The sequence below is a fragment of the Chiloscyllium plagiosum genome, unplaced genomic scaffold (genome assembly GCF_037043375.1).
Source record: "Chiloscyllium plagiosum isolate Xiang-an unplaced genomic scaffold, Cpla_swu_hap1 HiC_scaffold_22, whole genome shotgun sequence".
Classification (NCBI taxonomy): Eukaryota; Metazoa; Chordata; class Chondrichthyes; order Orectolobiformes; family Hemiscylliidae; genus Chiloscyllium; species Chiloscyllium plagiosum.
Window position 1 is genome coordinate 7,977,698 of NW_028270160.1, and position 26,958 is coordinate 8,004,655.

At 39.7% G+C, this 26,958-nt stretch overlaps 1 protein-coding gene across 3 annotated transcripts in view; it reads left to right on the plus strand.

Moving 5' to 3' along the window:
* LOC122561339 (E3 ubiquitin-protein ligase TRIM8) overlaps nucleotides 1-26,958 on the plus strand; it is a 101,566-nt gene that overhangs the window by 67,492 nt on the left and 7,116 nt on the right. For all 3 annotated transcript variants that reach the window (XM_043713058.2, XM_043713059.2, XM_043713057.2), the window contains 4 exons: nucleotides 5,297-5,392; nucleotides 13,104-13,337; nucleotides 18,903-18,934; nucleotides 21,125-21,240. In XM_043713058.2, coding sequence (XP_043568993.1) covers nucleotides 5,297-5,392; nucleotides 13,104-13,337; nucleotides 18,903-18,934; nucleotides 21,125-21,240 — 478 coding nt within the window. The remainder of the gene's footprint in view (nucleotides 1-5,296; nucleotides 5,393-13,103; nucleotides 13,338-18,902; nucleotides 18,935-21,124; nucleotides 21,241-26,958) is intronic.

A 26,958-nucleotide genomic window follows, 5' to 3' on the forward strand; every position in this document is an offset into this window, starting at 1 on the left:
GATTCAAATACCAAAATGGTCAATTTTTTTTTATTAGAACTACTATCCAGAATTAAGCATGCATTCACCAGGATCTTTCATTAATTCAAAATAAAATGTTTATTGGAACACAAATCTTATTCCTAAAAGCAAATTCAAACAGCTGATTAACATTTAAGATATAATCAGGAAATAAAACGGTATCCATTTAATCCCAAACAGACACACTTGCACAACAGACAAGGATGGCAAAATGATTCTTTTCTTTAAAAAACGGGAATACAAGCCTAATGACAGAGAATCTGGAAACAAAAGTTAGTATGTGGTGATTCCTCATCCACTGGTTTCCTGTTGACAAAATCAAATTGCTGACAACTGTTGAGTGATGGAAGATGTTCAGTTCTGATTGCAATCATCTGGATTAGAGTATTTGGAAATTGGTCACAGCCCAACTTTCCAGATTTTGAAAGAAAGATTTTTTAAAAAGACATAAGTGGCATTTTTTTTCTTACACAGAGTGGTTTGTGTGTGGAATGAATTTTCAGAGGAAGTGGTCGAGGCGGGTATAGTTATAATGTTTAAAAGATACTTAGATAAATACATGAACAAGAAATGTTTGGAGGAATTTGGGCCAAGTTTAGGCAAGTGGAACTAGTTTAGGTTGGAATTATGGTCAGCATAGACTAGTTGTACCAAAGGATCTGTTTCTGTGCTGTATGATTTTGCAAGGTAGTTAGAAATACTGACATTTGGAAACTTTATCAATTTCCTAGGAGCTTCTCAGAAGTTAATTTCAGGAGAGAGACTTTCAGAACCTGGGATATCTTCGTTGCTGGCTCTTGGGTTTGCAAGAACAGAAAACAAAGACAAGAAATGGGTGTTAACCAACAATTAACACGCTCTTCTTTTCCCAAAAATCGGGTCTTCCAGTAGTTTACAGCCATAAATCTCTTATTCATTTGAAAGTCTCTGACTGTCCTGTTGTAGCATGCATTAAGCTGTTGACTTCATTCCTTGCTTTAAAAAAGTCAGGGTTCTGGTAAAATTAACATTTAGGTTCAGTTGGCTGTTAAGAAGGCAAATGCAATGTTAGCAATCATTTTCAATAGATCTAGAATTCAAGAGCAGGGGTGTATTGCTGAGGTTGTGTAAATGCTCTGATCAGTCCACATTTGGAATATTGTAAGCTGTTTTGGATCCCATATCTAGGGAAGGATTTGCCAGCCTTGGAGGGATTCCAAAGGAGGTTTACCAAAATGATCCCAGGGATTCTGGGTCTGTACTCTAGAGTTTAGAAGAATGGGGTGGTGGGGAATCTCATTGAACCTTATGCAGTACTGAGAGGCCTGGATAGAGTGAATGTGGAGAAGATACTTCCACTAGTAGGAGAGACTACGACCTGAGGACACTGTCTTAGTGAAGAGGTAGGTCCTTGTAACTGAGATGAGGCATTTCTTCACCTAGAGTGTGATGAATCTGTGGAATTCATTACCAACGAGGACTGTGGAGGCCAAGTCATTGAGTGTATTTAAGACAGAGATAGGTTTTTGATTAGTAAGGGGATCAAGAGTTATGGGGAGAAGGCAGGAGAATGGAGTTGAAACATATTAGTCATGATTGAATGGCAGAGCAGACTTGATGGGCCGAATGGCCTGATTCTGCTGTTATATCTTATGCCCTTATCTCTATAATTTGGTATCTTTTACATTTGTTTATATTCTTTGGTCTAACAGAAAGCACCCTTCTCTCCTTGTATTGCTTTATTTGGAGGGTTCAAATGTACCCACGCTTATAGTTCAAAGTTTGTCTGCTTCATCTACATTCTTTACGCATGCAAGATATTTTGTGAATAAGTCAAGGTAGTTGTTTTTTAATGTGAAATTCAATTTTTAGTTCTGCCTTTTCAAGTGCCTAGCAAAACCAGGACTTAAAAATGTGCATACAGGCAAAAAGTAAAATCTGGACCAAATTACAATTCCCTGCAGTTGCAAATATAAATTGACGTGTGCTATCTGTTGATCAATTGCCTTGTAATTACACTTCTATATTAGAAAAAAAGGACCTTTTGGTCTCTCAACTTAAAGCCCCAGCACACATTATGTGAAGTCATTGCATGGTGTTTATAAAAGGAGAGCATTCGTACAACCACGTTACTTAGAAAGTATGCAACATGGGCCAGAGTCGATATTGTTTATTTCGGCCTTGGTTTCTGGGGATCTGTAAGAGTTCTGTGGCCAGGTCTATTATTGACATGCCCTTCATGGTCAGTGGATAAGTTACAGTGCAAAGTAAACCATTATCAACAGTTCTCAGCTTAAGTAGTAATGTGGAGACTGACCATTTCTTGGTGTGATTGGGTTTGCTGCAAACTTCCAGCAATGCTGCAAAAATTAAATTTGGATATATTGGCATTCAATATCGATGCTAATCGCAAAATGTAGAAAACATTGACCTAATTTGTTCTATGCCATTCATAAACGTAATCAGAAAATATATTTCTCATAATGGCACATATTTTTCGAGTTAGAGCATGTTGCAAGGTTCTGATAAATGCTGCATCTCACTAAAGTCAATACAACAGAGTTTGTTTTCAGCATTTGCAGAAGTATTACGCTCTAGTTTATTTTATATTGGGACTTTCTCAGAAAATGTTTTTCTGGCTGAATACATGCTCCAAATTGAAGCTTGAGTTGTTTGTACAAAAGGCTTGTCACACATCCACAGGCCTTATCTCCTACTAAAGGTTTTCCAGTGCCATTACTTCTCCTGTGCTGGGTTCCTCACCCATGACTCTGACTCCATTCTTTGGTGTACTGCATTCCAGACACATTTTGTTGACCTGCCTTTTTGTTAAGAAAAGCCAGCCTGAATTTGGAGCCCTGAGAAGAGATTATTCTTTGGTACATCCAAAAACAGTAAGGAATTCTTACCAAATTAAAGGGTCATCAGTTTTCAGAGAGATGTATTCTGTTTAATTTGCATAGACTCGAGAAGAATTTGTCCATGCCCTAAATCTTGTATTTTTCCCCAAAGCCTCTTAACTTTTTTCCTGTAATCTGTTTGTTACATTCAGTTACTTGTGATCAAACAACTAGAAATTGAAGATTCCATACTTGTTCAGTTTACTTGTTGTCTCCTCTGGTTACCTCTGGATTTTGTTTACAGCATTACGCTAAGGGTGGGATTTGTCCTCACCATCAACCTCACTCCGTTGTAAAGAGAAACCTTTATTGTAGTGATCATTGCAAATCTACCATAAGTCTGGCACTACGGTTCTTCAGTTTGCTTTCAAGAGTTTTTCTTTTTCTGTGTTTTCTGTATTGAATAGTGATTTGTATTTCATATCTGTGAAGGTTCAACTAAGGTCCGGATAAAATCTACGCCTAGTGAGATTTGCTGGCTAACATGGATGTAAACATGTAGGCTCAGAGAGGCATGGTTCCACTCCAAATAAGAGCTACGTATTTGAAAATGTCCATTATTGGTGAATTTAGTCACTATTAAGGCATCTGGATGGTCAAGAAATAATTCTGGTCATGTGCAGAGACCTGTGGTGAATTTTGAGGTATTGCTGTTTGTAGATTCATAATCTAAAAATAATGTTCTGTTATGGAAGTACAGCTGGTGCATTCGCCTGCCTTGGGAAGTTTGAAAGGCCATTTCCTGTGAAGAAATATATCTTACTTCCTCCATCAGATTGTCTCTCTGTGTTCATTGTCCTGGTCTTTTTGGCTGTTTTCTGATTTTTTTTTTTAACAAATTCACAAGCATATGAACAAACTTTAGAGGAAAAAGGTCAACTTGGACTGAGGACTGCAAAGTAACTTGAGGACAGTGAGAGAGAAATAGAGAAAATAAATCAAACCGAGATTGAATTGTTTGTCCATTGAATGTTTGTTTTTTTTCTAAATTCCCAATGCTGTGTACCATTCATGACCAAGTTTAGTTATTGTAGTTGCCAGCTTCAGCCACTCTTGAACTTGATATGTTGTGCCACCAATTTCTATTTTTTTGTTCTCTCATACCAGAGATCAGGCGCTCTGCTGGTGAGGATTTGGGAACTTCAATCTGAAACTAATATTGAGAAATCCAGTGAAAGGTCAAAGCCTTTCATGTTAGGCACCTTCTCCAAAGAGAGAATCTAACTATTGTCACTTGTCATTCAATGACATGATCGTTACTGAATCCCCACTAAAAATATCCTGAGGGTTACCATTAATCAGAAACTCAGCTGGATTCACCATATAAATATAGTAGCTACAAGATCTGTTCAGAGGCTAGGAATGCTGCCGTGAGTAACTTACCTCCTGACTCCTCAAAGCCTGAACACTATCTACAAGGCACAGTAGGAGGAATGTGTCGGAATACTCCCCACTTTATTGGATGAGAGTAAATCTAACAATTAAGAAACTTGATACTATTTGGGACATATGGTGTGTGTACCATATACAGAAAACACTAAAAAAAAATTCAGTAAGGCTCCTTAGACAGCACTTTCCAAATGGGCAACTGCTAATATCTCAAATAACAAGGACAGCAGATAATTGGGAACACACCATCTGCAAGTTCCCTCCAAGCCACTCACCATCCTGACTTGGAAATATATCATTGTTCCTTCAATATCACAGTCAAATTCTTGGCACTCCCTTCCTTACACTATTGTGGGCTTACTTATACCATATGGATTGCAGTTCAAGGAGGGCAACCCGTCACCATCTTCTCAAGGGCAAGTAGGCATAGGCAGCAAATGCTGGCCCAATCAGTGATGCCCATATCCAATAAATAAATTTTTAAAATGACAAGCAGATTTTAGTCAGATTAGGGGTATGGAAATCAAATAGTGACTTGGAAATATCAGGTTGCTGATGTCAGGTCGAAAAGGTGATAAATATTTCTCTAGTTATGATGTACACTTAACATTTGCAAAATTACTCCTACTGGTCCATTCAAACCTGTAGGTCATTTTTGTATTGGATAATGTGCATTTGGCTCCCAATGTGAAAACTAGCAGTGATCCTTGTCCACTTGCTAGGCTATTGAAGCTAGTGGAGAAAACTGATTTTTGTTTAAAACAGGATCTTCCGCGTAGCTAGAATTAGTAAATGCACAAGTTTCTTTGAGGTTGCAGCTGTAGTATGAGATTGCTACGATTCATGTTGTAGTGTTGTTGTGGTTCTTGTGCAATATGGAGTGGCTAGTAAAATTCTTGATGTGGCGTGAAACAAATTTGCTGTTAGAAGCAATTTATTTTTCTGTTATGATGTGTTTTCTTTGAATTTAGTGAGCATTTTTAACAGTAATTCTTTTTCTTTTAAAGCAAATCTTGATGAAACAACAAGAGAGACTGTCAGAAAGAGAACAGGATATTGAAGAACAAATCTACAAACTGAAAACTGATAAAAGTGTAATTGAGGTGAGTAGAATCAATGTTTCAACCTGAGTCGTGTGACTCAATTCCTTTGTGGTCGCATCAATATTAAATGGAGACAGTTTAATGTAGTTTGTTGAAACCTTGACATTTACTCTTGGACTTAATTTGGAGGATTGTTGTCATCAAGCTGATGAATGATGCCATTAAGGAAGCAGGTCGTTGTTTGCCATTATCAGTTAGGTATAATGTTGGAATTCTCCTGTTTTAAATTCACCTCTACACCTCCAGATTCTATTGCCTGTCAAATTCTGTACACACTTTGTATCCTAATGTAACCAGTGGTACCACAAGGATCTCTTAGGTCCTCAGTTAGTCACATGATTATTAACAGCTTGGATAATAGAACGGTAAATTGTAATCCATTGTATGGGCATTGTAGATGATAGCATAAAATTACAAAGGGATTTTGATAGACTCAGTGAATAGGCAAAAAGTGTGGCAGTTGGAGTACAAGTAAGTATGACATTATCCATTTTGGACTGAGAAAGAATAGATCAGGTTACTTTCTAGATAGTTAAATACAATGGATGCCCAAAGGAACTGGGTGGGAGTTCAGGGGCATTGATCTTTAAAATATCTCAAATGGATTCAGAAGATAAGAAATACAAGGATGCAGAAATTATGCTGTAGTTTTACAAAACCTTGGTTAGACCCCACTTGGAATACCGTGAACAGATCTGTGAACCACACCATAGGAATATATATTGGCCTTTGAGATAGGTTAGCTAGGATGTTACCTGGACTTCAGGAATTAAATTATGAGGAGAGATTAAAAAATTATGCATATTTTCTTTAGTGTTGAGATGGTTAAGGGCTAATCTGACAAAAAGTTTCAAGATATCAACAGGAAAAGACAGGAGGTAAATTAGTTTCACTGGATGGGGATTCTACCTGTTGTGATTCTGTTCGCCGAGCTGGGAATTTGTGTTGCAGACATTTCGTCCCCTGTCTAGGTGACATCCTCAGTGCTTGGGAGCCTCCTGTGAAGCGCTTCGGTGATCTTTCCTCCGGCATTTGTAGTGGTTTGAATCTGTCGCTTCCGGTTGTCAGTTCCAGCTGACCACTTCAAACCACTACAAATGCTGGAGGAAAGATCACCGAAGCGCTTCACAGGAGGCTCCCAAGCACTGAGGATGTCACCTAGACAGGGGACGAAACGTCTGCAACACAAATTCCCAGCTCGGCGAACAGAACCACAACAACGGACACCCGAGCTACAAATCTTCTCACGAACTTTGGGCATTCTACCACTAGGGGGCGTGTGCAAGAAGCCGTACAAAAATTCAGCGAGGCTCCTTAGTGCTTCCAAATACACAACCACTAACATCTCGAAGAATAAAGGCAGCAAATACATGGGAGTACCACCACCTGCAAGTTCCCTTCAAGCTGCTCACCATCCTGACTTGGAAATATATCGCTGTTCCTTTAGTGTCACTGAAAATTGGGTCCAGACCATTCAGGAAAGATGTTAGGAGCATTTCTGCACACAAAGGGTGGTAGAGGTTTGGAACTCTTCCGCAAACAGAATGGATGCATGATCAGTTGTTAATTTTAAATCTGAGATAGATAAATGTTTATTAAGGGATATGGACCAAAGGCAGGTGCATGCAGTTAGGCCACAGATCAGCCATGATTTCACTGAATGACAGAACAGGCTTGAGCGGCTGAATAGCCTGCTCCTGTTCCTGTGTTCCTAATTTACTGATTTTTGGGAGGGGGTGTCAAACTGGGTGCTACCTTTCCCTCAACTACTATTTAAATCAAATTATTGATTCATGCTCCATTTCGATATTTAACATCAGTACTGCACAAATGTCAGAGTAGATGAAGGAGTGCTTTAATCTTGGGTATATCCATTTGGATAAGACATAAAACCAAGCTGTGAGCATAAAAGGTCACAATAGTACAAAAATTTGTGAGGATACTCTGGTACTTAAAACAAACTTCCCCTAACTCAACATCACTAAAACTGATTGACCAATGTTTGTTTTGGTACATTGCGTGAAATAAGTAAATAAGAGGAAACAGGCGGAGAAAAGTAGGCAGAAAGTTTGATATGGGGATGGTTGGGAAATGAGGGAAGGCGCAACTACGTGTGGACCTGCATGATGAGATGATGATGGAGGAATATAGGATACCAGAGAGGGTGTGTGCTTTCTCATAGTAATTCAGCTTTTAGTAGGTACTTAAGTTCTGTACGTTCCACTATTTGTGACTGTTGATGTTCAGTCATGTCCTCCTGTCGGAAGTATGTCTGTTATCTAATGTGGAAGAGATGTTAGTAATGTTACAATTGATAGATATTCAGTCTATTTACCTCCTTCAGCAAAGAATAGCAAACTGAAGTGCATATCTGTAATTGTTAGCTGTGACCACCTTGTAGCAAATCATACGTACAAATTATTACAGTGTTCTGTTGGTAACCTTAATGCATTATTGTGAAACTAAATTTTCAATTTATTATCTGGGGAGTGTGGATAGGAGAGAGAGGGGGTAGAAATTGTATAATTATGGATGAGGAAGGTCATATAGTCAATTTGACCTTCTTCCAGGTTGTGAAGTCTTCAGCCTATATAACCTTCCCTTGCAATTCATTCTCTGACTGAGAATTAGCCCTGAAGTTGTTAGTTGTCCTGCCTCCAGTGCTTGAAATACTTAGAATCTCTCTCTTGTGCAGTCTGAATACAATGTGATAAGGTGTAGGTTTGATATCCAGATGTTTCATTACCTGGCTAGGTAACATAATCAGTGGCAACCTCCAAGTGAAGCGAAGCGAAGCTGTTGTCTCCTGCTTTCTATTTATATGTTTGCCCTGGATGGGGTACCTGGGGTTTGTGGTGATGTCATTTCCTATTCGTTTTCTGAGGGGTTGATAGATGGTATCTAGATCTATGTGTTTGTTTATGGCATTGTGGTTGGAGTGCCAGGCCTCTAGGAATTCTCTGGCATGTCTTTGCTTAGCCTGTCCCAGGATAGATGTGTTGTCCCAGTCGAAATGGTGGTTTTTTTCCTCCGTGTGTGGGGCTACGAGGGAGAGAGGGTCGTGTCTTTTTGTGGCTAGCTGGTGTTCATGTATCATGGTGGCTAACTTTCATCCTGTTTGTCCTACGTAGTGTTTGTGGCAGTCCTTGCATGGAATTTTGTAGACGATGTTGGTTTTGTCCATGGGTTGTACTAGGTCTTTTAAATTTTAGTTTTTGTTTGAGAGTGTTGGTGGGTTTGTGTGCTACTAGGATTCCAAGGGGTCTTAGTAGTCTGGCTGTCATTTCTGAAACTTCTTTGGTGTATGGTAAGGTGTTTAGGGTTTCTGGCTGTGTTTGGTCTGCTTGTCGTGGTTTGTTCTTGCGGAATCTGCGGACTGTATTTTTTGAGTATCCGTTCTTCTTGAGGACGTTTTAATAGGTGGTTCTCCTCTGTTTTCCGAAGTTCGTCTGTGCTGCAGTGTGAGGTGGCTCGTTGGAATAGTGTTCTGATACAGCTTTGTTTGTGTGTGTAGGGATTGTTGCTGGTGTAGTTAAGTATTTGCCTGTGAGGGTGTTGTTGATGATGTTAAATGTTTCAAAAATTACTCAAAAAATACAGTCCGCAGATTCCGCAAGAACAAACCACGACAAGCAGACCAGACACAGCCAGAAACCCTAACCACCTTACCATACATAAGTTTCAGAAATGACAGCCAGACTACTACGACCCCTTGGAATCCTAGTAGCACACAAACCCACCAACACTCTCAAACAAAAACTAACAAACTTAAAAGACCCAGTACAACCCATGGACAAAACCAACGTCATCTGCAAAATTCCATGCAAAGACTGCCACAAACACTACGTAGGACAAACAGGAAGAAAGTTAGCCACCAGGATACACGAACACCAGCTAGCCACAAAAAGACACGACCCTCTCTCCCTCGTAGCCCTATACACGGAGGGAAAAATCCACCATTTCGACTGGGACAGGCTAAGCAAAGACATGCCAGAGAATTCCTAGAGACCTGGCACTCCAACAACAATGCCATAAACAAACACACAGATCTAGATACCATCTATCAACCCCTCAGAAAACGAACAGGAAATGACATCACCACAAATCCCAGGAACCCCATCCAGGACAAAGATATAAATCGAAAGCAGGAGACAACAGCTTTGCTTCGCTTGGAGGTTGCCACTGTTGATGTTACCTAGCCAGGTAATGAAATGTCTGGATATCAAACCTACAGCTCAGCGAGCAAACCTACACACTAAACCTCAACCTGAGCTACAAACCTTGCACAATGTGATAAGTTTTCAGCATTGCTTCTGATTTACAATACAATATTTAACAAGACAGTTGTGGTATAACTTTTTTTGTACATTGTATTTAACAGAATCTTCAAAGACTCTTGGTCGTGTTTGGAATTATCCCTAGTTTCCTTTCTTAAAAAAAGCTATTACAATGCCTTTGGGAGTGCATGGGGCATCTTTTATTTCCTGTGCATTCTTGATGCCCTCAGAAATGGTGTCTGTCAGATTTCTAAAAGTTTAAAAGAATGTTCCAATGTTTCTTTAATTGCTTATATTCTTTTGTTTATACCCACGGGAAGTTTTCCCATTGTAAATATTATGAATTGACTTGACTAAAGTTCAGTGGCCTTCAAGTATTGATAAATGCACTTACATTAGGACTTCAAAACCTGACATTAGGAAGGGAAAACATCTGATATTGGCTGCTGTTTAAACATTTATAAGAAGTGCTTTGTACACAATAATTCATAACAATCCAACAATGCTATGTCCAAGGTGGCTGCAGTCATGGTTACACATCAAGCAAAGGCAAAAACATATAGCTGGGCCCAAATGTAAGTTTGGTCAATGAGAAATGTGTAGTGCACACATTGCTGAGACCAAGAATATTGTAAAGATTCGTGTTCGCTCTTTCCGATGAAAGAAGGAAACTATTTGACATGTTGTGGGTCTTCAATTTTTTTCAATTCTGTCTGCATTTAGTGAATTGGGACATCCAGTAGATTGACAGAAGGCTAAGGTGTGGTATTTCCATATTAAAAAGAAAAGGTTCTGAACTGCCCTCCTATGACATAGGTAGGAGGAGGGCTGAGGATGTTAGGCAGGTTTTCAGGGAGCTCGGTTGGAAGCTCAGAGTTAGAACAAGCAGAGTTGTTGTCTCTGGTTTGTTACCAGTGCCACGTGATAGAGAGTCGAGGAATAGGGAGAGAGAACAGTTAAATGCGTGGCTACATGGCTGGTGCAGGAGGGAGGGATTCCGGTATCTGGATAACTGGGGTTCTTTCTGGGGAAGGTGGGACCTCTATAAACAGGATGGTCTACACCTGAACCTGAGGGGCACCAGTATCCTTGGGGGAAGGTTTGCCTAGTGCTCTTGGGGGGGCGGTGGGTTTAAACTAACTCTGCAGGGGCATGGGAACCTAGACTGTAGCTTTAGGGTGCAGGACCTGGAGTGTAGGGAGGTTAGGAACATGGCATCAATCTCAAAGGAGGGTGCCTGTAAATAGGAAAGTGGCTTGAAGTGTGTATACTTCAATGCAAGAAGTATACGAAATAAGGTAGGTGAACTTGCAGCGTGGGTTGGTAGCTGGGATTTCGATGTTGTGGCTATTATGGAGACATGGGTAGAACAGGGACAGGAATGGCTGTTGCAGGTTCCAGGGTTTAAATGTTTTAGTAGGGTCAGAGGTGGGGGTAAAAGAGGGGGAGGTGTGGCATTGCTTGTCAAAGATAGTATTACAGTGGTGGAAAGGACGATGGATGAAGACTCGCCATCTGAGGTAGTTTGGGCTGAGGTTAGCAATAGGAAAGGTGAGCTCACCCTGTTGGGGGTCTTCTACAGGCCTCCTAATAGTCCTAGAGACGTAGAAGAAAGGTTTGCGAGGATGATTCAGGAGAAGAGTGAAAGTAATAGGATGGTTGTTATGGGGGACTTTAACTTTCCTGATATTGACTGGGAAAGCTATAGCTCGAGTTCGTTAGATGGGTCGGTGTTTGTCCAATGTGTGCAGGAGGGTTTCCTGACACAATATGTAGACAGGCCAACAAGAGGTGAGGCTACTGCAAAAAATACGGAGGTATGGCATTGAGGGTGAGTTGGAGGTTTGGATTAGGAATTGGCTGGCTGGAAGAAGACAGAGGGTAGTAGTTGATGGTAAAGGTCCATCTTGGAGTGCAGTTACTAGCGGTGTTCCGCAAGGATCTGTTTTGGGACCATTGCTGTTTGTCATTTTTATAAATGACCTGGAGGAGGGGCTAGAAGGTTGGGTGAGCAAGTTTGCGGATGATACGAAAGTCGGTGGAGTTGTTGACAGTGAGGAAGGATGTGTCAGGTTACAGCGGGATATAGATAAGTTGCAGAGCTGGGCAGAAAGGTGGCAAATGGAGTTCAATGTAGGTAAGTGTGAGGTGATTCACTTTGGTAAGAGTAACAAAAAGACGGGGTACTGGGCTAATGGTCGGATACTTGGTAGTGTGGATGAGCAGAGGGATCTTGGTGTCCATGTACACAGATCTCTGAAAGTTGCCACCTAGGTAAATAGTGCGGTGAAGAAGGCATATGGCGTACTGGCTTTTATTGGTAGAGGATTTGAGTTCCGGAGCCCTGAGGTCATGTTGCAGTTGTATAAGACTCTGGTGCGGCCGCATCTGGAGTATTGTGTGCAGTTTTGGTCGCCATACTATAGGAAGGATGTGGAGGCACTGGAACGGGTGCAGAGGAGGTTTACCAGGATGTTGCCTGGTATGGTAGGAAAATCGTATGAGGAAAGGCTGAGGCTCTTGGGGTTGTTTTCATTGGAGAAAAGAAGGTTTAGGGGTGACTTGATAGAGGTGTACAAGATGATTAGGGGTTTAGATAGGGTCAACAGTGAGAATCTTTTTCCACGTATGGAGTCAGCTATTACGAGGGAACATAGCTTTAAATTAAGGGGTGGTAGGTATAGGACAGATGTTAGGGGTAGATTCTTTACTCAGCGAGTCGTGAGTTCATGGAATGCCCTGTCAGTAGCAGTGGTGGGCTCTCCCTCTTTATGGGCATTTAAGCGGGCATTGGATAGGTATATGGAGAATAGTGGGCTAATGTAGGTTAGGTGGGCTTGGATCGGCGCAACATCGAGGGCCAAAGGGCCTGTACTGCGCTGTATTTTTCTATATTCTATACTGGCAATGACATGAGAGTGTGTGCGAACTGCAAGACTTAACACAATTTCTAGGATAGCTATATTTATAGGTAAGACTAAATGGCATTGGTTTCAGACAGTGAGGCCTGCTGAGAGAGAAGTTGGGCTAGATTTAATTTAGGCTTTTATGATTTTTCTTTCTAATCATTTTCCTAGAATAATCTCTAAATTCTCTCCTCCACTTCTCCTGCTTTCACCCCCTTTCCCCTCCACTCTCCGTCTCCAATAGCTAATTGCTGTTCTCCAGCTGGATAATTTTCTGCCACTGCCTCAGGCAACTGACTGTGTGGAGTTTGCATGTTCTCCCCGTGTCTGCGTGGGTTTCCTCCCACAGTCCAAAGGTGTGCAGGTCAGGTGAATTGGCCATGCTAAATTGCCCGTAGTGTTAGGTAAGGGGTAAATGTAGGGTATGGGTGGGTTGCGCTTCAGCGGGTTGGTGTGAACTTGTTGGGCCGAAGGGCCTGTTTCCACTCTGTAATGTAATCTAATCTAATCTAATTGCCTTCTTTTTAGGAAAAAGTCCAGCAATTAAAAGAGGAAGTACGCCTGCAGTATGAGAAAATGCGTCAGATCTTGGAAGAGGATCTGGGGAAGACTTTGGAACTCATTGATAAAACACGAACAAAATTCTGTGACGAAAATGCATCACAAGTACATCAGCTAAATGAGCGACTAGAGGAGGCTAAAAAATTACTCAACTCTGTCCAAAAAATGTGGGACAGAACAGAGGATATTTCCTTTATGAAGGTAAGTTTTAAATGTTAATGTTCAGTGATGTTGTCAATTAAACTCTAGATCAGCTATTAAAATGAAGTGCAGTTAGAGAGTGGTAGATTATTGGACTAGGGCATACAGGCATAATTTAATATCCATGTTGAAATCCTGCAGTCAGTCTTTTATTTTAATAGCACTTTGATTTAAATAACTTTATAATTAAATAACAAAAATGTTTTGGCAAGTTTTGAAGCAAGAAACTTTTCCCTGCAACATAGGCTAAAGAGTTGTGGGACAAGCCAAGCTGAGGAGCTGTAATAGCACTTCCTGTGGGATGTGTTCGTTATTCTGTGACTCATTTACAATGATGTTTTCCAATATAAATATGGACATAGAAGTTCATAATGGTAAGAGCTAGCGAGATGGTTTTAAATATTACATTGCACATCTTTCCACTTGACAGTGTTTGAAGGTGTTTATCTAGGCAAGACCATATCAATCTGTGGCTGAAACAAACATTGAGAAGTATGCCACAGTGGATGTGCATATGTCTTCCCCTCCCTTTGCTTTATTTCTGCCAGGCCACTGGGCTGATATCAATGAGTTGACTATATGAACACATCCCTTGGTGTCTTTGGGTATACCAAATGTATAAGATGATGCCAGTGTCATGCTACATCCAAAGCTGTCACCTTTGAATATAATTGGTGTCTTTATTGAAACTATTTTAGCGAACACACTTTCTGCTTTAAAAGGAGAATTGCGGGTTACTGAAAGATATAATAGCAAAGATATGTGTGCACCCTATAATATATTGTATAAGCTGTTAGGCTGTTTGAGAGCTCTGGAGAACAGATGTGTGAAATGAAAAGGAAGATTTAAACAAGTATGTTTACTCATAAATTCATTCTATGCTAATAGTTCCTTTTTTCAAAATGCTGTTCAGCCAAACAACACATTGATTTGTAACTCTGTATCTTTAACTGAAAGAGTACCTAAAATGAGCATTGGTCATCCAGAAAGAAAGTCTGGAAAATTAATGGTAAATGAAGAAACAGTCCATGTGTGTGCACTGTAAAGACAGATAACTTGCAAAGATAATGGTACATCAAGAGGTAAAAAGGAAGAAGTAGGGAAAAGTTACTGAAAGTATTATTAAATCTAAATGCTCATAAGTCCCCTGGTCCTGATAGACTTAATTCTAGGGTCTTGAAAGAAGTGGTTGTTAAAACAGCAGATGCATTAGTTTTAATTTTCTAAAATGATTTGGCTTCTGGAAAGGTCCCATCAGATTGGAAAATAGTGAACATGCAATTTGAGAAAGGAGGAACTAGACAGCCGAACATCTGTCATAAGGAAAATCTATTAGAATCTATTAACATGGATGCTACAGCAGGCAGTTAGAAAATCTTAATGCAGTTGGGCAAAGTCAGTGTGGTTTTGGGATGGGGAAATAGTGTTTACCTAATTTATTACAGTTCTTTGAGGAGGGGATGTTTCTATCAGAAGGGTGTTGTGAAGCTTGGAGAGGTTCAGAAAAAATTTACAAGGATGTTGCCAGGGTTGAAGGAGTTGAGCTATAGGGCGAGGTCGAATAGGTTGGGGCTGTTTTCCCTGGAGCAGCAAAGGAGGCTGAGGGATGATCTTTTATCAGAAGTTTATAAAATCATGAGGCGTGGTTAGGATAAATAGACAAGGTCTTTTCCCTGGAGTGGGGGAGTCCAGAACTAGAGGGAATAGGTTTAGGGTGAGAGGGGAAAGATATAAAAGAGACCCAATGGGCAACTTTTTCATGCAGAGGGTGGTGCATGAGTGAAATGAGCTGCCAGAGGAAGTGGTGGAGGCTGGTACAATTGCAACATTTGAAAGGTACCTGGATAGGTACATGAATAGGAAGGGTTTGGAGGGATATGGGCTGGGTGCTGGCAGTTGGGACTAGATTGGTTTGGGATATCTGGTCGGTATGGTCGAGTTAGACCAAAGGGTCTGTTTCCATGCTGTACATCTCTATGACTGTAAAACCTTTCAGCCAGAAGTGCACAGTAGATGTTTTGTCTCTGCCTGTTTCAGAATTCCCAGCATCACTGATGCCTGTCTTCTGCCAATTTAATTTTTTCCACATCATATCAAGCAACTCCTGAAAGCACTGGATACTCCAAAGGCAATACTCCACTGGATACTCCTGACCAGACTTGAGCTTCAAAACTTGCTGCACTCCTCACCAAGCTATTTCCAGGCAGCTTCATCTCTCCAAAAATGTAGGTCCTCTTTATGCAAAGCAGGACAAATCTGGCCCATTAAGTGCCTTCACATCAGTCTGGTCTCGATCATCAACACTACTATCAAGCAGCACTTACTTTGCATTCACCTGCTCAATGACGCTCTGTTTGGGTTCTGCTAGGGCCACTTGGCTCCTGTCTTCATTTAAAGCCTTGATGCAAACATGGACAAACCAATGAATTTCACAGGGGAGGTGAGAAAACCTGCCCTTGGCTTCAAGGCTGCATTTGACCAAGTATAGCATCAACGAGCTCCACATCATCTCTCCAGAAGTTCCTCAGGGTGGTATCCTTAGCCCAACCATCTTCAGCTGCTTCGTCAATGGCCTTGTGTCCGTCATGTAGTCAAGGAGCGAGAATGTGCAATCATCATCAAACAATTAGAGTGTTCAGCATCTTTTGTGGCACCTCCGTGTCCAAATCTACCAAGAAGTCAACAATATCTGTCTTGGGGTGACTAGTGGAAAGTAATACTTGTGCTGGCAATGACTATCTCCAACAAATGAGGGTCTAACCATTGCCCTTTGATATTCAATGGCATTACCAATACTGAATCCTTTGCAGTCAACATTTTAGGTGTTGCTGTTGACCTGAAATTGAACTGGGCTAGCCATATAAATACTGTTTTAATTATGAGCCAGTCAGAGGCTAAGAATCTTGTGGTAAATAATCCACCTCCTGTCTCCCCAACCTGCCTCCTGACTGCTCCCGTAGCCTGTCTGCCACCTACAAGGCACAATTCAAGAGTGTGATGGAATTCACCCCACTTAGTTGGACGAGTGCAGCTCCAACAAAACATAAGCTTGTTACTATCCAAGACAAAGCAGCCGACTTGGTTGTCATTACATTCTCAACGATTCACTCCCTCCACCACTGGTGCAAGTAGCCAGCAGTGTGCATTATTTACAAATTGCACTGCAGACGTTCAATGAGATTCCTTAGACAGCACCTTTTGAAATGCACAAGCACCACCATCTACATGGACAAAGGCAACAGATACGTGGGAACGCTACTTGCTGCCAGTTCCCCTCCAGGCCATTTACCATCCTGACATGGAAATATTTCACCCTTCTTTCACTGTCACTCAAAATCCTGGAACTCCCTCTCTAACAGCACTTTGAGTGCACCTACACCGAATGGACTTCAGTAGTTCAAGAAGGCAGCTCACCACCATTTTCTCAAGGGCATTCAGTGATTGGCATCAAATGCTGGCCACATGGTAAAAGGAGACCTGTAGATGTAGTTTAATTGATTTTAAAAGGCATTTGACCAGGTGTTGCTACAGTTTTTATTTGCATAGTAATAGGTTATAGTGTCATAGCAACATATAGTCATTAAGTGAGTGGGCAAAAAAATTGCAAGTGGAATAGAATGTAGGAAAATGTTAACTTGTCCCCTTGGCAAGAAGAATAGTAAAACAGCATAGGTGAAGAGAGCTTGTAGAATGCTGCATTACAGATGGATCTTTTTTTTTAGATTAGATTACATTACAGTGTGGAAACAGGCCCTTCGGCCCAACAAGTCCACATCGACCCGCCGAAGCGCAACCCACCCATACCCCTACATTTACCCCTTACCTAACACTACGGGCAATTTAGCATGGCCAATTCACCTGACCTGCACATCTTTGGACTGTGGGAGGAAACCGGAGCACCTGGAGGAAACCCACGCAGACACGGGGAGAATGTGCAAACTCCACACAGTCAGTCGCCTGAGGCGGGAATTGAACCCGGGTCTCTGGCGCTGTGAGGCAGCAGTGCTAACCACTGTGCCACCGTGCCACCCACTTTGATTCCTGATACATGGATCACAAAAAGTTAGGATGTAGATAGAGCAAGGGATCAGGAAGGGAAATCAATTGTTGTGTATTGCAAGAGTTGGAATGGAACTCATCTCCATTTTTCCAGTTGTGCACTTTTTATCCAAGGTCAGTTGTCATGTGAATTGTTATTGTTTGATGGGATTTCATTCCAATAGAAGGGTCGTTCTTGTCTGCATCAGTGGTGTTGAGGTGGAGGTGGTTGAGAGCTTCAAGGTCCTGGGAGTGATGATCACCACTCATCTGTTCCGGTTTACCCAAGTTGGCGCAACAGTCAAGAAAGTACAACATAAAGACACTTACCAATTTTTACAGATGCACCATAGAAAGCATCCTATTTAGATGCATGGCAATATGGTTTGGCAACTGCTCTTCCCAAGAAACTATAGTGAGTTGTGACTCCATCTATACTTCCCACTGCCTCAGGAAATAAATAACATAATCAAAGACCCCTCTCACCCTGATTATACTCTCTTCCAACCATTTTCATCGGGCAGAACATAAAGTTTGAATATGCATACAATTAGATTCAAGAACAGCTTCTTCCCCACTGTTATCAGACTTTTGTACGGATCTCTCAAATGTTAATGTTGATTGCTTTCATTCTCCCCATCTGTATTCTCGTATTCTGCACTGTGTTCTGTGATCCTGATATGGTGGTATGATCTGTCTATATAGCTCGCAAAACAACACTTTTCACTATCTTGGTACATGTGATAACAAAACAAACTCTAAAACTCAAGATTAAAATTATGCATTTTTCAATTTGTGACTTTCAAATGGTAATGCTTTGACTGCTTCTGAAACACTTAATTTAGATGTTTCTATTCCCAGTTTCACATATGCAGTAGCAATTGCTGAGCTCTCTTCCCTGGTAACAATAATCCATTATCATAATTATCTGAGGATACTTGCAACATCTTAAAGCAGGAGTTGAACCTGCAAAATGGATAATCTATTTGAAAGGACTGAAAAAAAATCAACGACAATGACTTCAGACCACTCTATCACAATTAGTTCTGGATAATGAATTAGTTGACCGAAAAAACCCAATATGTGCTCTGTTCTGAAAATTGCAGATAATGCATTACTCAGTTGTGATTACTGTCATGTGATTCCTGTGAAAAGTGCCCATGTTGAAATGTTGGCCAAGGGCATGAGAGACTCGATTTGAGCTTCATTTGCAAAGTTTTCTCCTCATCTGTCTAAGTTTTTGCATTATTTAATGGCATCTTGTATACATTACCAGAAAACTGTTAGTAAACTATCAAGACTGAGCATGTAGAATTATTTGAGAAGAATCTATTGATCACAGAACTTTCAGTTATATTCATTCAATTTTAACTGTGGTGTGTTAATATTTTTAAGATTTTACCAGTAAATATTCAAATTCTCACCTTGCTTCTCTCATTTTAAACATAATTGTTTAATGTGAAAAATGACTAAAAAGACTACTTAATGTGTCGTTTAATTATAACTTTACATTTTGTTTTTCCCCAGAATACCAAATCTGTAAAGATTTTACTGGAAAGGTAAGCATCAATATTTTGCTAGATTTTCTGGTCATCTACATGTGAAATAAAATGTTGAAAGCAGCCCTAATGTGTCTTTTTGTGGGATGCTATACATGCTGGAACTAGTTGAACTGTGAATCCACTTGGATTATTACTGATAGCAGCAGTAAATCTATGAATTGATTTGGATTACAAGTTGTATTGCAGTATAGGCTTGCCCTACAAGTCAGACCATCTGTCTTAGCACCAAATTTTGATTATATAAATAAAGCCACTACAGATTCTGTAGTTTCTGCATGGTCTGTTCAGACTTCATATGTTGGCCCTGTAAAATACTGTCATCATCTTCCATTGTGTTACACACAGGAAGTGACCAAGACCAAGTCTTCAGGTGAGATTGGAGGCAGGGAATAATTGGAGTTGACTACCATAGAATATGGTGGGTGATGGGGCACAATAAATTTGAGGAGTAGACAGACAGATTTTTAATTGGTAATGGTTGAAGGTGATGGAGAGCGGGCAAGAAATTGGAGTTGAGGCTGGGATGAAATTAGCCATGATCATATCAAATGACGGAGCAGGCTCGAGGGGTTCACCTTCTCCACCTAGTTTTTACATTGTTAAGTCAGTATTTTAAAATATTGTTGTTGGTTTTATATTACTTGAAAAATCTGTCAAATCGCAAATTTTCGAATATTTTGGGAGGTAGAGATGTTTAGTTGCTCAGCAAAGCTCCTGTAAACTATCGATGATGAACTGGGAGCCTTGTAAAATAGTTGTGCTACATTGCTAGTGGGAGGATGCAATTACACTGTGGATTGTCATTAGTGTGAAGGCAATAAATGCAAAAGTGTGACACTGACTGGAGGTAGTAAGATTCTACACTATCTATTGTTTAGTAGAAAGTGTGTATTTGCACAGAATTTTTAATGGTATGCATAAGTTCTGATTTTGACCAACCTCCCATTCATTGCTTCACATCCATCATAAAGGAATTGAAACTATATAAAAGACCAGATAAAAGGCTGTGACAACTATCTAGTGACAATGAATTTTCCCAAACTATATGGGGAACTAAACATTCTGTCTTCCATTCTTGTGATAAAACAAGCTAATTCCATTTAACAACAAAGTACTCAGCAGTCAGCCAGCACCTGTAACAAAAGAAAATGAGTTGGTATTTCAGGTTGATGACCTTTCACCGGAGCCTTAAATTTTATTTATGTAAAAGAAAATCTTGCAAGTGCCAGCCTCATTTAAAAATGCTCATTTGTGTGAAGTGTTGATTCTGCTATGAACATTCCAGGAGAATTGGGCTGATTTTAAAGTACTGTAATTTTGTTTCCTGTAGTTTTTGCATTGTGTTGTAGCTACTGCCTTGATTATCTCTAATCTGTTTCTTTACATGGCAATCCTACAGTTTATGTCCATGGTACTAGATCATTGATTATAACTGCAGCAAATGAGTGATTACATGTGTGTGGAGACCACCCAATAACTATTTGTTGTCTCTGATCATCTTGGAGCTGTGAGTTTTAGCTGGTTGATTCCATTTTGCACCATTTGAGTTTAAAATTAGATTGTTCTAAATAGTATTTTGTGCTCGTTATGTCTGATTTGACAAGCTGAACATATTTCCTCTACAATATTGTAAATATTCTTCATTCTCAATCACAATAGCTAATTCTGAGATTTGAGAGAGAGGAAAGTATATAGTACCAGATCAGAGAATTCTGACTTTTAGAATTAATTACTTGTGTAGTATTCACTGTAGTCGAGAATGCAAATGCCACAATCTTAAAACCGACTTCTACGAATGCTTTTTTTTTTGCAAAGAATCTCCATATAATTGAAACTTGCTTTTCAGTAGCAATATGATTGTGTTTAACAGTTTGCAGCTTTTTGGGTGGTAAGCAAACATTTCTGCAGGTAATCATTGTATTAATTTTCAGTATGTTCTTCATAAGATTTTTTTAAACCTAATTGGTGAAAATATTACTAGAGTTAAACTAACAATTTACTTGCAGGAATATTTTTGTCTTTTTACATTGTAGTACAATGCTGGGTTATGACATTATCATTGCAATTGTGTATAATGCACGTATTGCCTATAAGCTGTACGATGCATAGGAGATTGCCACAAAATTATGTCATAAAACTGGATTTGCATATTACAAACTGGAAAATGTTTTATTTCTTTTTATTAAGGACTCAAGCTTGTACTGGAAATGGATTGCCACCTCCCAAGTTTGGTCACCTCCAGCCAAAACCTTTCTTGAGTGAGATTGGGAAAAAGGAAAAACACATCAGAAAGTTGCTTGAAGGTAAAGCATCCATTTTGTTTTAAAAAGTACTCTCACGGACACAAAAGCTAGCATCTTCTTCAGTTGAAGTGGAGTTAGAGGGTGCAGTATAATGAAATCTAAAATAACTAGTCTTGTAGCTATATATTAATCTTAGTTTTAGAATATCTAGAATTTGTACTAATTTTTGTACTGAGTGGAAACTGGGGGAGTTTTGGAGCAGCAGAGTTGGATGGAGGGTAGGAATTTCTCTGCAGGCACAGGCTGGAGAATTGGAAGCTGCATAAATGCTGTAAGGACAGAATGGTACATTTGCAGTGGGTTTGTTTATTACTGGCATTGTAATTTATTATGGGAAAGGATGACAGGAATTGTGTGTATATGTCTCCAGATTTTAATGTCTCTCTCTCCCTCTCTCTGTGTGTCTCTCTTTCTCTCTCTCTCTCTCTCTCCCCTCCTTATATACGTCTACCCAAAACTGTGTGTCACCATATAATCAGTGTATGTCTCCATCTGTACTTGAAGCAGGACTATACCATTCATCTCTCAGCTCAGTTATGCTTCAGAGGTTATTCAGTGAGATGAATACAGAACTGTATCCTGACTCCATATCTGTTAATCTCCCAGCATAGAGCTATTAATCAAGCTAGCATTTAGGGAAGGTCCTGGGTGCAATGGACAAATCAGACAGGGAGTTCCACACATCTCACCGTTCTGTTTGTGTGAAGAAGTGTTTCCTACCACTTTCTCCTGAGTTGGGCAGCTCTGATTTTAAGAATATATTCTGTTCTTTTACACTTTATTTCATAAGTGGGAAGAAGACTTCCCAGCCCATTCCAAATCCTGAAACTTCAAACAACTTGCCCATTCACCTTGTAAGATTTAAAATCTCCCCAAAACCTAACTCTTGCAATTCTGATAATATTGCATTTCTCTCAAGACTCAAATAATAATTCACATTGTTGTCAAGTTAAATCTGGAACAAAGCTCCTTCCCCTCTTTATGTTCTGCCTCTCTTTTTGATTATCTTTTGAGCCTGTCCTCTATATTTAAGTGGTTGTGTAAGTGGACCCTTTAAACTGTTCCTAGCTTTCCATTGTCTTAAAAATAATACAACCCTTTTCTTTTTGATCCAGAAAGAATGACTTCGACCTTAACCTTTACTGAAATCTATCTGCTGCTATTTTGCTTTTATTTAAATTATTGATATCTCTTATACTTTGACACTCCCAGCTACACTTCTCACCAACATCGATTTTTTTTGTGTCCTTGGTAAATCTGGAAATATTTTCTATTGCGTTACTTAAGTGACGGATAAAGATTAGTGAATATTTGAAGCTGCACATATCCTTGTGGGGACAGTCGTGTTTTCCTTCCAAATTGAGTATACGCCTCTTCATCCCCCCCCCCACACACACACACACTTCTCATCTTTCCCATCTTCCTCCGCCCCATCTTCCTCCGCCCCCATTTCACTCTCTCCATTTATATATATTTGTGTGTTATATAGATTTTTAAAATACAGGTCAATAATCTGTCTGCATGTCGTGAGCTTTAATTTTAACTAACAACCTCTTCTGTGGAACCTGATCAGAATACTTCTAAAAGTCCATTTGAACCATATCTGTAGGCATTTTTTTGTCTGCTCCTTTTAGTTATTTTCCCTCAAAATTGAATTAATTTTGTTTAAAATGAGGCTCCCTTTATCATTCCATCTGGACACTCTAATGGTCTCAATTTTTTTCTAAATGCTTTATTATGGATTCCAATAACTTCGCCAAATCAAATGTTAGATTAGCAGGTTTATAATTTCCTGCTTTCTTTATGAACATTTCCAAAGAACAGAGAGATTTTTGCAATTTTGTCGCCTAAAGGAAAGGGGCTCTTGTGGTGCAAAAGATCTGGCTTCAAGTTCCACCTGCCCTGAGGTGCATTACAATGTGGCCAATCTAAAGGGAACGTTGGATGAATTAGTGTTTAGCTTTGTAAAACTGTGCTAAAACTTCTGCAATTTCCTCACGCACTTACATAATTTTAATCAGGTTCTGAGTATTTATCCGACATTGGTGTCATTTTCTTTTCTAATATTGGCTTCATGACTTTGTTCGTTTCAGAGGTTGCCGATCTTTGATTTGCTTAGTTTATCGGGAGTATTAGACATATTTGTAGACAAAGGCTCTTTTATTATTTGGTTGTAGCCTTTTCCCCTGAATCAACCTTTTGAGCTATTATTACATGCATGGGTCTTGAATCTGGATCTCTTGGATAGAGATAGGGACACTTACACTGTGCCACAAGAGACCCTATATTGTTTTTTTAATAGATATTTTTATTAGAAATTTAACATTTTTACAAGTTTACAAAAATAAACAAAACTCTCAGATATAAACATTGATATACAATTAGCTCAAATATACAATAGCCAAAATTTAACAAAAAAAACACAAAAGAAAACCGAAAAAAGAAAAAAAAAACCAAACAAAACTCAACTGTCTACTAATCTAACCTACAACTAACCAGAGTGTATATTTAAGTCTCTTACATGCTCGGAATGTGTTAACATCAGATGTAATAAAACCCGTATTCGTGCGGGATTCCTCCCCGAGGGGCCCCGGACCAGCCAGGTCTGTAGTCTCAATTAAATAAAAGCCCTTGTTAGGATAGCCGAAATATCTGTATTTATGTAATTCAAGAAGGGCTGCCATATTTTATAAAATAATTCGGTCTTTCGGTGCACCATATTTGTAAGGAAGTCAAGGGGAATACATTCCATAATTAGTCTGTGCCAATTTGAAAGGGGGGCCCTCAGCCACCCAGTTCACCAAAATATTTTTCCTTGCACAGAAAGAAAGAATAGAAAATAGTCCCTCTTCCTGTACGTGTCCAGGGAGGGAAAGTTCGAAAAGCCCAAGAGGAGAGATACAGGGTCCACTTTAATTTCCGTTCCTAAAATTTCTGTCAGGGTACTTGCTACTTTAGTCCAATATCTACGGATCTTATGACAGGTCCATAAGCAATGTAAAAGAGTGCCCACCTCTATTTTGCATTTAGGACACATTGGAAATGCTCCTGCCTTAAATTTTGCCAATCGAACCGGTGCTATATGGGCCCTATGAAGTATCTTCAGCTGGATAGCCTGGGTTCTGTTACAGATAGTAATTCTTCTAGCATTTTCCCAAATATCATTCCACGTTACTATAGAGATTTCTAGTCCCAAATCCTGATCCCATGTTTTAAGCAGATTATCCATATCTCCCGATACTTCATCATGTAGTAAATGATAAATAGTACTGACGGAAGATACCCCCACTGGTCGTAGGACACTACATTCTCTATCGGATTTATAAAGACTATCTAATAACGTAGTCTTCTTCTGTATATAATCACGAATTTGGAAGTATCGAAAGAGGTCTCCATTGGGTAATCCGAATTTCTGACGCAGCTGTTCAAAAGACATCAGGACCCCGTCTTTAAATAGATCCCCTAACCATGAGATACCCCCGGATCTCCAGAGTTTAAAAGTGGCATCTGTTAACCCTGGTTGGAATCCCCATGCTCCCACTATCGGTGCATAGGGGGATGTTTTATGTGAATTGCCCTCATTTTGCCACATTATATTCCAAGCCTTGATTGTATTTAGTATTATAGGGTTTCTACAGTGATCTGTAATGATTTTCCTCTTGTCTGAGAATAAAAGGTTAATAAGTGGGTATTTTACTTGAAAGGCGGGAGACAGCCCTGACTATATGCATAGTTATACATGTCCATAAGTGGACCAGCCAGTATTTCTGTAAATTCTTTATAGAATTCAGCTTGAAAACCATCTGGGCCCGGCGCCTTACCATTCTGAAGTTGCCTAATTGCATCAAGTATTTCTTGGAGTGTAAGAGGAGCATTTAGGACCGATACTTGTTCCGGAGTTAGGCCTGGAAAAGTCAAATTTTTAAAAAATGACTGCATCCTCTTCGTCCTATCTTCACAATCCTGTGATTTATATAACTCAGAATAAAATTCTCTAAAGATCGCATTAATCTTTTTGTGATCATGAGTCAAAATACCCGTACTTTCCTTGATAGATGTAATAGTCTGAGGGGCCTTTTTTTTTCTTTGCAAGAAATGCTAAGTATCTACCCGGTTTGTTGCCATATTCATATAACCTTTCCTTTGCAAATAATAGCCGTTTGAGTAAGCGTAGTGTTTAGAGCTGTCCTAAGAGCTGTAATCCTTTGCAATTTAATAATAGAAGGTCTATCAGTGTTTGCTGTTTCAGCCGCTTTTAAGCGGGCTTCAAGCAGATGCTGTTGTTCTCCCTTTAATTTCTTCTGGGTCGCTGAGTAGGAGATGATCAAGCCTTGCGTGTAAGCTTTGATGGTCTCCCACATCATTGACGGGTTGCTAGCTGTACCTGAATTAATTTCTAAAAAAGTTTTAAATTCTTGAGAGAAGTACTTTACAAATTTACTATCTTTCATTAGGAAGGGGTCCATACGCCAATGCCGAGGGGATGTCCCATTGTTCCTCGCCTTAGTTTCCATATATACAGCAGCGTGGTCGGAAATTGCTATACTACCTATTTTACAGGATGATATGGAATTTTAAAAAATCAAGGGGGCAAAAAACATATCAATTCTGGTATGACATTTATGTGGATTAGAGTAGAAAGAAAAATCTCTGCCCTGTGGATGAAGACATCTCCATACATCTACTAATCCTAATTCTTTGTTCAGATCCATCAATTGTCTAGATCTGGGAGATGCTCCTGCAGTACTCTTGGGAATCCTATCTATTTCCGGATCCATAATACAATTAAAGTCTCCCCCTATAATTATATGACGGGCATCAAAAGCCATCAATTTTGAAAAGGCTTCCATTATAAATTTAAGGGGGTGTGCCGGGGGGCAGTACAAATTTAAAATCCCATATTCCTCTCCATTTATGAGGGCTTTAATCAAGATATATCGTCCAGATTCGTCTTTTATCTGCCTTAGGATTTTGAAAGGGAAATTCTTCCGAACAAGAATAACAACTCCCCTGCTTTTTGAGCTAAAAGAAGAAAAAAAGGCCTGATCAAATCCGCCCTGTCGTAATTTCAAGTGTTCTTTATCTGACAGGTGTGTCTCCTGTAGGAGAGCTATATCAACTCTTTCCTTAAGATTTGATAATATTTTCTTCCTCTTGACTGGCGAATTACTCCCCTTGACATTCCAGGTGCACCACTTGACCGACTGATTAACCATAATCCTCTGGGCCAATCCGAGACCCCTCGGGAGGGGGAACCCTATCCAGAACATCCCGAGCGTAGAACATATAAAATTTACAAAAATAAAACCTCTTTAATACACCCACAACAATACAATAAAAAACTATTTCTAAATAAAAAAAATATAAAACGTATCTAAGTGGAGATTTTCCCCCTTGTTCCCAGGGGGTGTCACTTCCTCTCCAAAAGTCCATCCTATCCTCTCCCAACCAATGCCCCACCCTTGACCCAGGCACTCCTCAATAAAATGAGGAGAATTCAAATATAATACAAAGCTAGAGTTAACAGTGAGCACCCTACCCCCACCCATACCAACACGTGGGTATATTTGGTAATGTTAATACCATATATAAACATATAACTATAAAATTATCACCTCAACAAATAATAATTAAATATAATAATACAAAATAACAAGGGGAAAACAACCCCGCTCCTAGAGACAGAGATAAAATTGAATAAGGTAACCACCTCCCCCC